This window comes from Chiroxiphia lanceolata, chromosome 15, assembly GCF_009829145.1.
Source record: "Chiroxiphia lanceolata isolate bChiLan1 chromosome 15, bChiLan1.pri, whole genome shotgun sequence".
NCBI lineage: Eukaryota > Metazoa > Chordata > Aves > Passeriformes > Pipridae > Chiroxiphia > Chiroxiphia lanceolata.
In genome coordinates, this window is record NC_045651.1 from 4735811 (window position 1) to 4749321 (window position 13511).

The 13511-nt window shown below is 42.0% G+C and overlaps 1 protein-coding gene across 1 annotated transcript in view; it reads left to right on the forward strand.

Moving 5' to 3' along the window:
• The window catches only part of SLIT3 (slit guidance ligand 3), a 481232-nt gene that overhangs the window by 286063 nt on the left and 181658 nt on the right, over window positions 1-13511 (forward strand). Inside the window, 2 exon segments of the mRNA XM_032702926.1 lie at window positions 4330-4401; window positions 9476-9639. Of these exon segments, the coding sequence (XP_032558817.1) occupies window positions 4330-4401; window positions 9476-9639 (236 nt within the window).

The window sequence follows — 13511 nt, forward strand, 5'->3', positions numbered from 1 at the left end:
ATATTATCTAAAAAACCACAGACATGACAGTCATTTCTACATGTTAATGATTTTACTGTCATTACATTGAGTCTGTAATTAAGACCTCTTTGTCAGGGAAAGACAGTGGTGTACATGAATTTGGAGCAAGCCAGAACAGAAGCAAAATGTGCACCAAAAGTTTGAGGAAGGAGATAAGTAATTGTTCTCAAATCATGACAGGATTGCAGACTGAGCATTCGTTCCTTTAGAGAAGTTCTGATTAGTAGGGGCTATAAATCAGCTTTTTTCTTCAGAAGGAGGAAAGCAGCTCCACACGTGGCTCTAACCAGTTTGGACAACTGGCAGAGGAGTGAGTCAGGAGAGCAGCTCCTCTGGGGCTGTAAATTGGAGTCAGTGGGACTGTGACAGTTCACAGTGGTGGAGGAGGTACCACCTCAGAGATTGCTGATCTCACCTTATGCATCTCCCAAGTAGTCCTTGGAGGATCCTCAGCTCTGCTGCAGTCCTGCTCCTGCTGAGCTTGCAGGATCTGACAAGGATCACGGCCCAAGGTGGGAAGTTGGCTGGCATAAATAATATTGTCTGTAACCTCAGTTTCCTGATTCAGCGTTTTGGATGTGAATAGTTTACAGGGAGAGGACTTCTAAATGAGAGGACAGTGCTTTTTCAAGGGACAAGGGTTCTGGAAGAGGTGGGAGGTATAAGGTATAAGAACTCAGCAGAATATAATTTTCTCCACATGATGTTGAAGGAGTCAGAAGATTCTGGAAGTTTTCTACTTCTCCCAGCTCCCTGGTGTTTGTGAACCTGTTTCTGTGGATCTGAAGCTTAGGTGGATCGAGATGAGGCTGGGTCTTGGAGCAGCTGGCAGATGACTGGAGCACAATTTATTTTTCCCTTCATGTGCTAAAATGCTGCTGTATTGTGTACTCACCATTATTGGGACACATCCCTTAAAAAATCCTAGCTGGGAAGGCAAGATGGAAAGCTCTGCAGAATATCTCTGGAGCACACCTCTCCTGAGCATGTTCCCATTCCAGAGCCAATGAGTTCCCACTGCGTGGGAGCTGCGTGCTCTGCAGGGGTAAATTCCTGCAGCTCCAGCTGGGCTGTAGTGCAGGCAGTTCACTGGTAATTAGTGCCCTTTGCAGTGTTTGGCCTCCTTTGTTCCGAAATAATTGCTGTTATCATAGATGTTTTATTGCCTTCATTATGGTTAACATTTAAATATCAATGAAATAGTATGCTACTAAGTCATCTGTGCAATAGCTGTCTGCTGGAGTTATCCCTGAAAATTGTGTTTAAAGAGTATATTAATTCAGCACTGACTTAGGATTCTTAGAAGGAGGGTTATGTATTTGTTGATGAATTATGGGAAACCATTGCTTATTTAAAAACAAGCAAATATTTGAAACCTCTGCAAAACCTGAGCCATTCTCATTTGATGTCCCGTGAGCAGAAATACCACGTGATTGGAATAATGCTCTGGCTGCTAAATAGAATTTTTAAAGAATTTTTGAAATACTTTTGGATCATCGAGTCAGACAGTAAAGGGTGACCTTTTTGCATCCACAAGAAGAATTGCACTGGGAGCCAGGGCTGTGTTCTCTGCAGAAGGAAGCTCACTGTCACAGCCTATTCTGCCTGAATCCAACCCACGTCCCTTTGAAATCAATAGAAAATCTCTCTTGAATTCCTACAGCCTCCACTGACTCCTGTAGCACCACATGTGACCTATTCAGACATCAGCTATGGATGCAATTTGATTTTTGTGAGCTGACTTTACATGTGGCTTTTATTTATCACTCTGTACCTAAGTTCTTCCATCTGACTTCGTAGCTTGTTTCAATGTAACAGGCAACCGAGGCAAGTTTGCCTCAGAATTATATTTTTATGTTTACAGGAAAAAGAAATGGTGGTGCAATTATAAATTCCATTCGTGAGCCCTATTTGAACTTCCCAAAAAGCAAATAAATACAGATACAGAGGGGTGGGTGTGCTGATGTAAATATTTATGCACTCTTAATGGGTTTGTTCACTTTCTGAAATTGTTGTACAGGCTTGTTTTGGCTCCCTGGCCACACAGGACCGTGGTTGCATCACTTGGTAAATAAGGCAGTTGAGCAGTAGCAAGGGTATGACACAGAGTTTCATTTTGCACCATAAAATCTGCCACAGTGGGACATGTGTGTTGTCATGATGAGATGAGCAGGAATTCAGAGGCAGAGCTTCCAGCCCTGCAGATGTGCACTGGTGCTGTGTGTGTCACTGCCAGCACTGCAGCCACAGCACGGCAGAGGAGGGCAGGCTGGGATGCACAGCTGCCAGGGACAGGGCTGATGGATGTGAGAGCTTCCTTGCTGCTTTACTGCTTAAGTTGACAGTGTTTCCCTCTTTATCTTGTCCAGTACATTTATAACAGGCTGTGTTTGACTCCTTGCATGTTGAGGAACTGAATGCACAAAGCGAGTGGTTTTTGCACCCAGTGATCCCCATACTTATCTACACGTTTCTTGTCTGATTTCTGATAGCCTCAGTTTTCCAGAGGATCTGGAATGAATACTACATATTACACTATAAGCCTTGTTATGCTAAGACCTGCAGCTCTTATCAGCCTGGTGTGTGAATGTGTGGGACTCGACTGACACAGATCTCTGGCAGCAGATCTCACATGCAGATCCCAGGTTTTCAAGACACTGCTTCTAGTGACATAACTCCCTGTGCTCACAGATTTGGAAAGGAAGGGGAATTTTGCTCTGTTGATGCAGTTTGCTGTCATGGGTATGTCAGCCCCCATGCTGGCTCCAGATTGCCAGTGTATCCATCTGGAATACCAGCTATGATCCTGCTAACAAAGTGGTTGAGTGCTTTCCTGCTGGGATGCAGTGCAGCAGCAGCACAAGCACAGTGCTGTCAGTGGCAGAGCTGCTCACACCCCTCTCCTGAGCTGCCTGTGCACAGCTGTGTTACCCTGCAACCTCCTGGCTTTGCCAGTGTGCCCATGTGTCTTCCTGTGTACCCAAAAACCAGCCTTAATAGGATATAATCTAATTAGCTTTAATCTGCTGATATAGATGATGGCTCTGCCGAGGGATTTCTAGGCAGAATTGTAAAAATGTTTTTAAATTGGCAGATGACCAGGAGGGCTGGTTAACTTCTGTAATAGTCTGCTAGAGCTTTTGATTAAATATCCTATGTAAATATATGTCATTGGAACAACTAAACAGTGCAGGGAAGGAGAACATGCCTTTAGGTTGCTTCAGCAGGTATTTTCTTCAGCGCATACATAAACATACACCATAAACATGGTGTCTTCTACCAAGGTGACCCTGTGGAGTGCTGTGCCCCTTGTAGAAAGCAGAGGTTGCTCCATGCCTTGGTGCTGTGAGCACCACATGTTTCAAACAGGCAGTGGCAGGACTGGCCACGCTGGGACACGGAGTCGCCACCAGATCCATCCATTCTCACGACAAACCAGCCTGCAGCATTTCCAGCTTTGGTGCACTTGCAGCATGGCAATTACGCCCTTGTTGGAGTGCTTTCCATTTCCTGTGCCATCTTGATAAACTTTATAGCTTCTAATTTGCTAGAGAGTCATTGATATAATTAGGAGCCCCGTAAATGGGAGCAGCACACTCAGCTGATGGCAATCGAGCCAGTTCATTTTCCATAAGAAGCTCTAAGGGGGTCCCTCCCAGCAGTGAGATTATTTTCTCTTTAGGCTCAGCTTTGATAGAGCAGCAGCAATCCTTACATGCCTGGGTCATGACATGTTTTATTGCAGCCCGTTCCACTACCCATATATTTTTTCATAAGGAAGCCAAGGAAAGGGAGCTCATCCGTCCTTTTGTTTCCAAAGAGCAATTTGAGCTGTCTGTCCATGTCAGCAGGCTGTGTTAACAAGGCTGTGAGAGCCAACAGCTCTCTTTTTGTGAGATGAGCCCTGTAAGTGCAGAGCTTTCACACTGCTGGGTCCTGGTCTGATGTCCCTCCACTCAAGTTGCACCAGGTTTTCAAGCGAAGTGGCAGCTGAACCCATAAGGGTGGGTCTGTTCCAGTAGTCAATAAAAATTCATCTCCTGCACTCCTGGTTACTGTAACATGGTAAGCACTAACCTTGAGCCATTCTCATGCTGCTGTTGGTTGTTTTCCCCCTAATATCATCTTTCATGGTATGTCACAAATTGTCAGAGGTATCAAGGAGTGTGTCTTGCTGCTCGCAGCCAGGCAGATTTATTAGCAAGGATTTTATCAGTTTGTTTCTGTAAATAGTGTGTTGGTGAAGAAATGTAAATAACTGACCAATCTATTATTCTCTTTTCTCTCTATTTTTTTTCCTCCTGACAGTACCCTCAACAACAACAACATCACCCGCATTCCTGTTACCAGTTTCAATCACATGCCAAAGATCAGGACTCTGTGAGTAATATCCTCTAATATTATAACATAATGATGGTGTAAAACAACTCTTTGCCTGTTTGTTGCCTGTGATAATCTCATTTCAGTCTCTCAGGCTGCCTTGGAGGCCTGGGTGACTGCAGAGCTGGGGAACCCAGGCAGGGGTGTGAAGGTGCCTGGTGCCCTCAGGGCCCTGACAAGCACTGTGCTGGATTTACCCAGAATTAACATCCAGTTTTAGCAAGAATTTGAATTTACCCAGAAATGAAACTGGCATTTTTTTTTTCCCCCATGGGAAAGTCCATAATGTGAAATGTTTTCCAAGCTGGAACATCAGGAAGATCATAAAAACTGCTCAGATGGATCAAATAATTGAATTTGGTTAATATCCTGTATTTCAGTCCTAGTTATTCTTTTCAAATTCAGAATACTAATTGGTGAAACAGGGCATTTTTAAAGAACTTGAAAAAGTGTCTTTTCCAGATACTGTCTGAAACAAAATGTCACTGATTCTGATGCATTTTTTTTTAAAAGCTTCTCTTACATCAAATCTGTCTTTTTGTAGCAGGATGCCATTGCACTGGAAAAGCTTTGATCTTTAGCAGTCCAAAATACAAAGATGTGAAATTAGACTGACTGTTTGTATAACTTAACCATAGCCTACCAAAACCGTATTCTTTAAGTACCTTACTCCTTTAAATTGCTTTAGGCAAGATACAGCTTCAGGAAAAGTCATGTTTAAACAAAGCGTCTGTTTTTCCTCCAAAATCTCAAACTCAACCAAGATGTATTTAGTTCTAAAGGCAAAGAAAGGCAAATAGTAGCTAGCCTGAAAATTTTCTGTGCCACTGAAAAAATGAAATCCTTCAAGGATGCTGCATGTGCCTTTGTAAAATCATATTAAATAAATTAACAGAACTGAAGAAAAATGGCTCTTGCTTATGTCAATCTGTGTCAGATAACCTCTGACTTAAATTTACATTCTTCATTAAATGATGGCATTATTAGATCTTAATGTATGTATTTAAATGGGAATGTTTGTCTTTTAGGAGGGAATGGATGAAGAAGATAAAGGTGTAGAGTTAAGGTTCCTGGAGTTTTGCCTTTTCTTATTCAGTCACAGTGCTCCAGAAAATTTGCCTGGCTTTTCCAGATTAGCCACCCTTGTCTGTTAGCACAGCTCGGTGCCTTCTGCCATTTTCCTTTTAGTTTAATTTCAGAGATGGCTTTGTCTATAGCTCCCTGGAGACTTACACTGACTAATCCCCCTCTGCTGTAATTAAGGGGAAAAAAAAAAAGAAAATAAAAGAGAAAAAAAAAAAGGGAAGGAAGTCATAAATAGGATTTATAAAGGGAAGCTTTTATATTGAATTCTGAGAGCCACGTTTTATAGAACATGAATGCTGACCCACTCTAAAAGGATTTGCTGGAAATTTAATTTAGGGTCTATGGCTAAAAGGGCAATTTTAGCAAACTTGCATTTGTATTCCTTCACCTTATGTTCTTTAAAGGTAGTTTCATCAATATCAAGGGACATGTTTCAGTCTCCAAAGATTGCCAGATAACACACAGTACCCTTAGCAGATCAATATAGGAATTGAGAAGTCCTATATAAACAGCTGGAAATATAGTAAAATGTTTTGGTTTTCAGTCTTTCATTCCATATGTTTCAACAGAGGCAGAAAAGTCACCAAAATAGCAATTAACAGAAGATAAATACCGGACTCAAATAGCATTTCATAATTTTTTCTGCTGCTCCTACGTATTAAAAATTCTTCCTCTACCCCAAGTCATCTTAGCACTTTTCACAATTAATGCTTTATCAATTATAGTTATTATCAAAACAAGCTTTCATCACTACATATTACTTAACATTCTCTGAATATCTTCTGTTCAGGCTGTCACCTGTTGAGGTTAATACCATTTTGATTTAACCAAGTTTTGTGTCCATGGGTAGCACTGCCCTAACCACTAACACATAGCTGAGCATATGTTAAACTGATCAGGTTTTGTTCACCTATGTAAAACATTTACCTAAGGATATTTTTGGGGTGAAATGTTAACATTAATATTGTCTCTAGTTTCCTGAGCTTTAGCACACTTGACAGCCTGTTTCTCCTGCATTAATATACAACCTCAGTGAAGAGTCTGCACGCGAGGAGAAAGCTGTCTGAGGTGTAACAGCTGAAATAAATTTACCATTTAATCTGTTGGCTGTTGATGCAAATTCAATCCGAATGGATATTGAATGATGCTGTTACAGTTTGATGACTCTACTGTTTTCTTCAAGAACGATCATCAGTCTGTACACCTTCTCAGAGAGCTTCACACTTAGGTGTGCTTTTTTTTTTTCCTTGTAGGAAATCCCTGGTCTGAATGTTCTTAAGTAGGGACAAGCCCTTTATCCCATCAGCTGAGGCCCAGTGCACTGTGGATATTTTCCCTGTGTGTCTCTTTTACACTCTAGTGAGATCCATTAGCAGGACATTTGAGGGTCCTTCTGCAGCAGCTACATCTGCTGTGATGGTTCTGTGGATAAATGGCTTTTTCTTCATGGCTCTCAAAACAATCTGCTCATTTTAGAACACAGAAGGAAAAATAAAAGGTATATTCACCTTCAACATGACCTCTGAGTGGAAAGAATGAAAAGAAATGAGAGAAGTGCCAAGAAATTTTGAAGCACCCGAAAAACTCTTTACTAAAATCAGCTCTTCTGTGCTAACCTTTTTTACTTAACTGTCTTTTCTGCTGTTGAGTTTCATTGATCTTTTAGCCTTGATTGGAAGTGACAGGAATTAGTTTTTATTGATCTGCTTTCCTTTGCTTGAAACAGCTTTATTTATGGTAAAGCATGTCCCCTGTATCTATTTGCTTAATGGTAAGTGTGCTGTTGTCTCTGCATGTGCGAGTGACTGCTGAGACAGGTAATTGCATAATTTCTTCTAATTTTTTTATTTGAGGGTAAACTGAAAATGTGCAAAATCACTTCAGTGCCTTTCATGTTCACAGGGAATTGGTGTATAATGCTTTTGAAGTACTGTGAGAAGTCTTTTTGTGGCTGTATTCATTAATATAATTATCAAAAATATATTCTAATGGGCTGCTTTGTAAAGACTGATAGGCTCTCTAAGTGGTCTCTTCTCAAAGAAAATCGTATCCGTGTAAAAACAACTTGAGCAATTAAAAGAAGGGCTCTGCTGAGGCAAAGCAGTGGTGGTTTGCTCTGCTGAAACAGGAAACCCCAGGGTCCAGCTTTATCGATTTAGTGAGGGGGAAAAAAGCAACTCACAGAATTGGAAAACTGCCCCTTTTTGTGAAATTTATTACTCCTGCCTGCCTTACATTCCTGTGCAGGGGATGCAGGGAATGGCATGGGATGAGCTCAGTTCCAGTTCCTGAAGGAAGATGATCCTAAGTCTCATTGTTGGCTGCTGTGGGAAGGATGAGACCTTGAGGATTTAAATGAAATGCTGACTCTTCTTAAGTCAGAACAAAGTCTTACTTAGGGTCATTTCTGGCTAAATGATATTTATGTATTTATTTATTTATTCTTTCCTTCAACAGAAAGGCAGGTTAATGGTTTATAATAACAAAACATTTTACTAGAAATCTGACTTACTGCAGCTTCACTTAAATAGCTTCACGAGCCCTAAACTCAAGGTCTCGTAGCCATCCTTCTAGAACAATTACATGTTACAGCACTCCCAGGAGAGCAGTGCCTTCCATCTCTGCAGGAGAAACTCTCAGTTCCAGATTTGTGGGGGATTTTTTACCATGGCTGCCCACCCCAGACATACAAATCTGGGGACTGTCAGCCCGGGCGCCACTGCTGAGCTGTGCTGCTGCTGTGCAGTACAAACAGCTCCCAGGCAGACAGTTAATTTATTTGGAGGATGGACAAGGCTAAATCCGGTGCACACCAATTCTGTGCCTGCAATATTAGTGAATAATGCTTTGTCTAACCGTTTCTGACAGCATTTTCAATCTGGTTTATCATTTCATTTGGGGTAACACTGCAAATCTATGACTCATTACGGGAATGAAATAATTAGTGTCCTGGGCTTTTGTTTTGACCTTAAGTTTGGTAGCTATTAAAAGTACCAGATTTGCTCCCTGAACACATCATGGTTTTGCAGACTTCTTCCCACAGTGTGATAATGCTTCTGTAAATCCCTGGTGCCAGGCATGGAGCAGGCTGGACAGGGAGCTGCATGGATAGATCCTACATGAGTTAAAACTTCCTGCCTAGGTCCTGCACATTTGCATTAAATTGCCACAGTATAAAAAAGCATTGCTGAATTTCTACAGGCAACACAGCAACATAAAAGGTGTCAGTAGACTCTGATGTGGAGGGGTTCTCTCTTCCCTCTTTTCCCATCTCCTCAAGAGAGGGAGAAGAGGGAAGAATCTCCCATCATCCTGTTTTTCAGCCTGGTCCTCACGTTTAGACAAACCACTCTTTGAATTGACTCAAAGATATCCCATTCATGCAATTCTTTGTGATATAAAATCACAGGCAAAGTGATTACGTGTCACAATCTTAAATTCTGTATGTTCTTGTCTCTAGAACGGCCAGTTGTAGATGGGTCATTATTGCACTTCATTTTTCCAAGGCATTATAAATAATAGCACTAATTTATATATGGCCTTTGTGTCACAGAATCACAGAATATGCCGAGCTGGAAGGGACCCACAAGGATCATCCAGTCCAGCTCCTGGCCCTGCACAGGACCATCCCCAAGAGTCACCCCATGTGCCTTTAGAGTATCATCCAAATGCTCCTGGAGCTCTGGCAGCCTTGGTGCTGTGCCCACTGCCCTGAGGAGCCTGTTCAGTGCCCAACCACCCTCTGGGGGAAGAACCTTTTTCTAATATCCAACCTAACCCTCCCCTGGCACAGCTTGAGGCCATTCCCTGGGGTGTGTTACGTGGCAGTGCGGACAGTCAAGCCCTGACTCAGCCGCAAGCAAGAACCTACAACGATCCTACTGAAGCTGCAGTGTAGAGCCTGGCAGACTTGTACTTGATTGCTCTGTTTGTGGCTTATGTTTTAAAAAAACCTACCAATAACTGCAGGTTTTTGTGTCTCTTGCAGGCGGCTCCACTCCAACTTCCTGCACTGTGACTGTCACCTGGCCTGGCTGTCGGACTGGCTGCGGCAGCGCCGCACCATCGGCCAGTTCACCTTCTGCCTGGCCCCCGTCAGCCTCAGGGGCTTCCTGGTGGCAGAGGTGCAGAAGAAGGACTTTGTCTGCTCTGGTAATGGCCCCAATTACTCGTTTCTCTGTCAGCTGGTGGGCTTATGTCGCTATTCACATGAAAAACATCGAGTGGAAAACGACCGTGTTGTGTTCCAGTGCCATCCTGTAGCAATCCTGGTTTTATCACTGCTAAAATGTATGGGAGCAGATCAAGTTGTTGGGGTTTTTTTTTCAACTTTATAAGAATTATTGGATTCCAGTTAACATTTCACTTCTCACATTATTTTTTTTTTCTACTTTAACGTTGCCAATGATATCAACATAAGAAATCAATTAAGTGTGGATAATCTGGTGTTTCTCAAGGGAAGAGCCTTACAGCTGACTGGAATAAGAAAGAAAGGAAATAGAAAATGCAAATCTGAGTTGTGTTGACAAATGATTGGACAATAGAACATGAGGAGCAGATTTTATCCTGGAGACTGAAACAGGACTCTTAGGGAGCCAATGCACTTTGCTGTCCTGCAAGTTTCCACACTGATAAATGAGGCAGATGATACATGGCAACTCACAGACCATGTGTCTGTGTGTTGGGCCTATTCATCAAATCTCTAGAACTGCACTTGGCTCTTGTGTGACACAAATAGATTTTCCTAAAATAAGAAGAAAAACAAAGAAAGGGAAAAGTAGAAAAATTGGAGAAAAGAAACGTCTGAATTGGGTTGATAGGAAGGAACTGGTGGAGGAGAGCTATGGCAGTGGGTATGACGTGAAAAAAGACACCAGACATAAGTTTGGGGGTAATTTTGTAGGCCCAGTGGAACACAGGGAGCTTGTCATGAAGCTGATGTGAGTTCTAACCTTGACAGACTGAATCTTGTGCTGTTGGGTTCTTTCTCTCTCACAACCCTAAAGCTCCATCCGATTGGTACGTGGGTTGGCTGATGGAAATACAGTAGAATTGTTTGTGCTAGAAATGTTTTTAGGAATGCCTTTTTTCTGTAGTTTCATTTACATGTGACAAAGAAAAAGGGTTTTACTTGGAGAAGACCCTGCTTAACTACAGTAAATTCGTGCCCAGGTGTGCAGAAGTGTTATGGGCACATGGAAAATGAAGTTGCACACGAGTGGTCTTTGAGACATGATATTCAAGAGTGCTGAGCAGCTTCTATGCAGTTGTGGAGGTGATGCCCAGAATATCTTGTAAGTTACATCAAAAGTTTGAAATAAGTTTAAAATAAGTTTAGAAATGTTAACAGTCTTGGGAGAGGAAGGATAAAAGAAATGGATAAATGAATTAAGCTATTAGCAGAAGCTAATTTTATTGAAGAGGTAACCACAGCTTTTTTTTTCCTTAAGAAATGAAGTTTTACATGGGGCATGGGTTCAGCTATTTGGATTTATGACATGGTGAATGAGGGAAAATGAGTTGTTTAAATCAGGAGAAGAGATAATAATTGCTGAATGAGAAATGTAACGTGAACAGAACCCATTTAAATGGGGTTTTCTGTGCAGACTGTGACTTCCAAAAGAGGCAAGGGTTTGAACAGTTGCCTATTGGATCAAAAGCATATAAGGGTACTCTCAAGATTTGCCTGCTTTTAAAAATATATAAAATAATGAAAATTCAAGGAAAGAAGTTTTCAGTGAGACAGTACATCAACTGTATCCGTGTAACTCTCATTTGGGAAATGAAATGTACTGAAAAAGAAATTAATTTGAAGAGCTCATTTTAGTGGAGGCTTTAGCTGAGAACTCAGCTTAGTACATGCTAGTTCAACAAAACCTACATGGACAGCTAGTTTAAAGAGCATATAAATCTTCCCTTTTCCTTATTACAGTTCTTATTCCTAATTTTACAGCATAATTTGTTAATGTTTGACTATGAAGTCAAACTAGGACAGATGGTGAATAGTGAACTGAACTTGTCCTTCTGCAAAGGAATTTTATAGAAGTTGAGCTTGTATGAATCACTGTAACTAGCCTGGAGCTGGCAGTGAGAGCCACCTTTGCATCACAGTTATGAAGAGCTGAAGTAGAAAGTAGTGAACAGTAGCCCTGTTTGAGTACAGGCTCAGAATCTTAAGCACCTGTGTTTTTATGGCAGTGGGAATATCATCGCAGGAAAAGGAAACTCAGCTTTTCCTTCACTGTGAAATGGGCTTCATCAGAGCATTCCAGTTCAAAACCTGTGCTTCTGGATGCTTCAAAGGAGCAAGAATAGAATCATGATTTGGGGAAAGAAGATAAACAACATTGCAAAACTGACTTCTCTTTATTCTTTGAGCCCCATGCAAAAATAGTGGTGTTTTATAATTTTATGGGAAATACTTTCTTGGAAGCAGATTTTGAATGCTACATGCCAAGCTGGAAAAGAAAAATTGAAACAATGGCAGAGAAGTGCCATAACTGGAACCCAAATTGCTCGATTCCCTCTAGACATGTCCTGTCCTGTGATGTTTAGAAGCATTAGCAGCAAAGCCTCTCGAGATAGTGTTGCTGAAGCCAGAGTTACATGCAGATATATCTGGGTGAACTGAGTCATACCTGTGTAACCTGGGAGTCAGTCTTTCAAAAATGTTATTCAGTTTATGCACATGAATCATAAAAATGCTGTTTCCAATGGCCCTTGTGGACCAAGTGTGAGCAGCAAGAGGAGCTATTCTGGGTTTCACTTGCTCGTGCCCATGAGCATTTGGCTCAGAGCTGGAGGTGAAGGTGCAGAATTCAGTGGTGCACAGTTGCCTGGAGATGGGTTTGCAAGTATGTGTAATTGGATTTGTGTTACTGAGGAGAAGGGGAAAAGTCATGGACAGACCTGAGTGGGGCTGGGACTCGACAGCCCCTCACCATTGGAGGAGAGGTGAGTCCTGCTGCCAGTCCTGTCACCCACCAGGACCTTCTGGCTGGCTTCTCCAGCAAGCTGTCCCCTCCTCGTTGGAGAGTCTCTCCTCCAGAGCCACCCCTGACAGAACAGCTTTCCTGGGCCTTTGCCTTTAAGGCCATCTGTTCCCAGGGAAAACTCCAAACACACTCTTCCTCCTGCACAGTTGGTTATTGAGCTCTGGGATGCATTTGGTGAGACAGTCTCCTACAAGGTACTATGTGTAAGAGGGGAAATTGTGTGGCACCAGAGGATGAGCCCCTTGTTGATGTGCTGCACAAAGGTAGCAGGCTGTATTTCACACAGGTAGCAGACTGTATTTCACACAGGTAGCAGACTGTATTTCACATAGGTAACATGCTGTATTTCACATAGATAAAGAAGTGTATTTCACATAGATATATTTCACATGATATATTTCACATAGGTAGCATGATGTATTTCTTCTCTCTCTACCATGCCCTTGCCATTCACTGCCACACTGATGTGATAGGAGAAGACAGTACTCTAAGTAAAGACTTAGCATGAGTTGAAATACTACCTGTACTCTGATCTTTGGGACTTGTTTATTTTTGTATTCCCTTAGCTAGCAGAGAAGCATCTGGGGGTTCTGGCTTATGCTCAGTACCTCTTAGAGCCTTCCAGTCTTTGCCTGGATCAAACCCAGCTTCCTTCCCATGCTCAGATGCTTCACTGTTCAACTGGCCTTTCCTTCTCTGCCTCTCTCCAACACACTTTATCTCTCTGCCTATTTGTCTGTCTCTTGTCCTCCCCTGACCTCCTCCTGATAGTAATTTTATTTCATTTTCCTCTCATATAAGTTTTATTATAGCTCTTTGATTTTTCTTCTCCCTGCTCTTTACTTATTGAAGTTGAAATTAATCTGCATATTGATCAATTATGTCAAGTCATAATGTGGTTTTTTTCACCTGCATCAGTGTGGCTGTAAAGCTTTGCCAGCTGAAGCAGTGGGTTTGTGAAGTTTTGCAGTTGTACCACCAGCAGCCCCTTGGTCTTTTCGGGGCTCTGTTCAGGAGCCACTGAGTGAC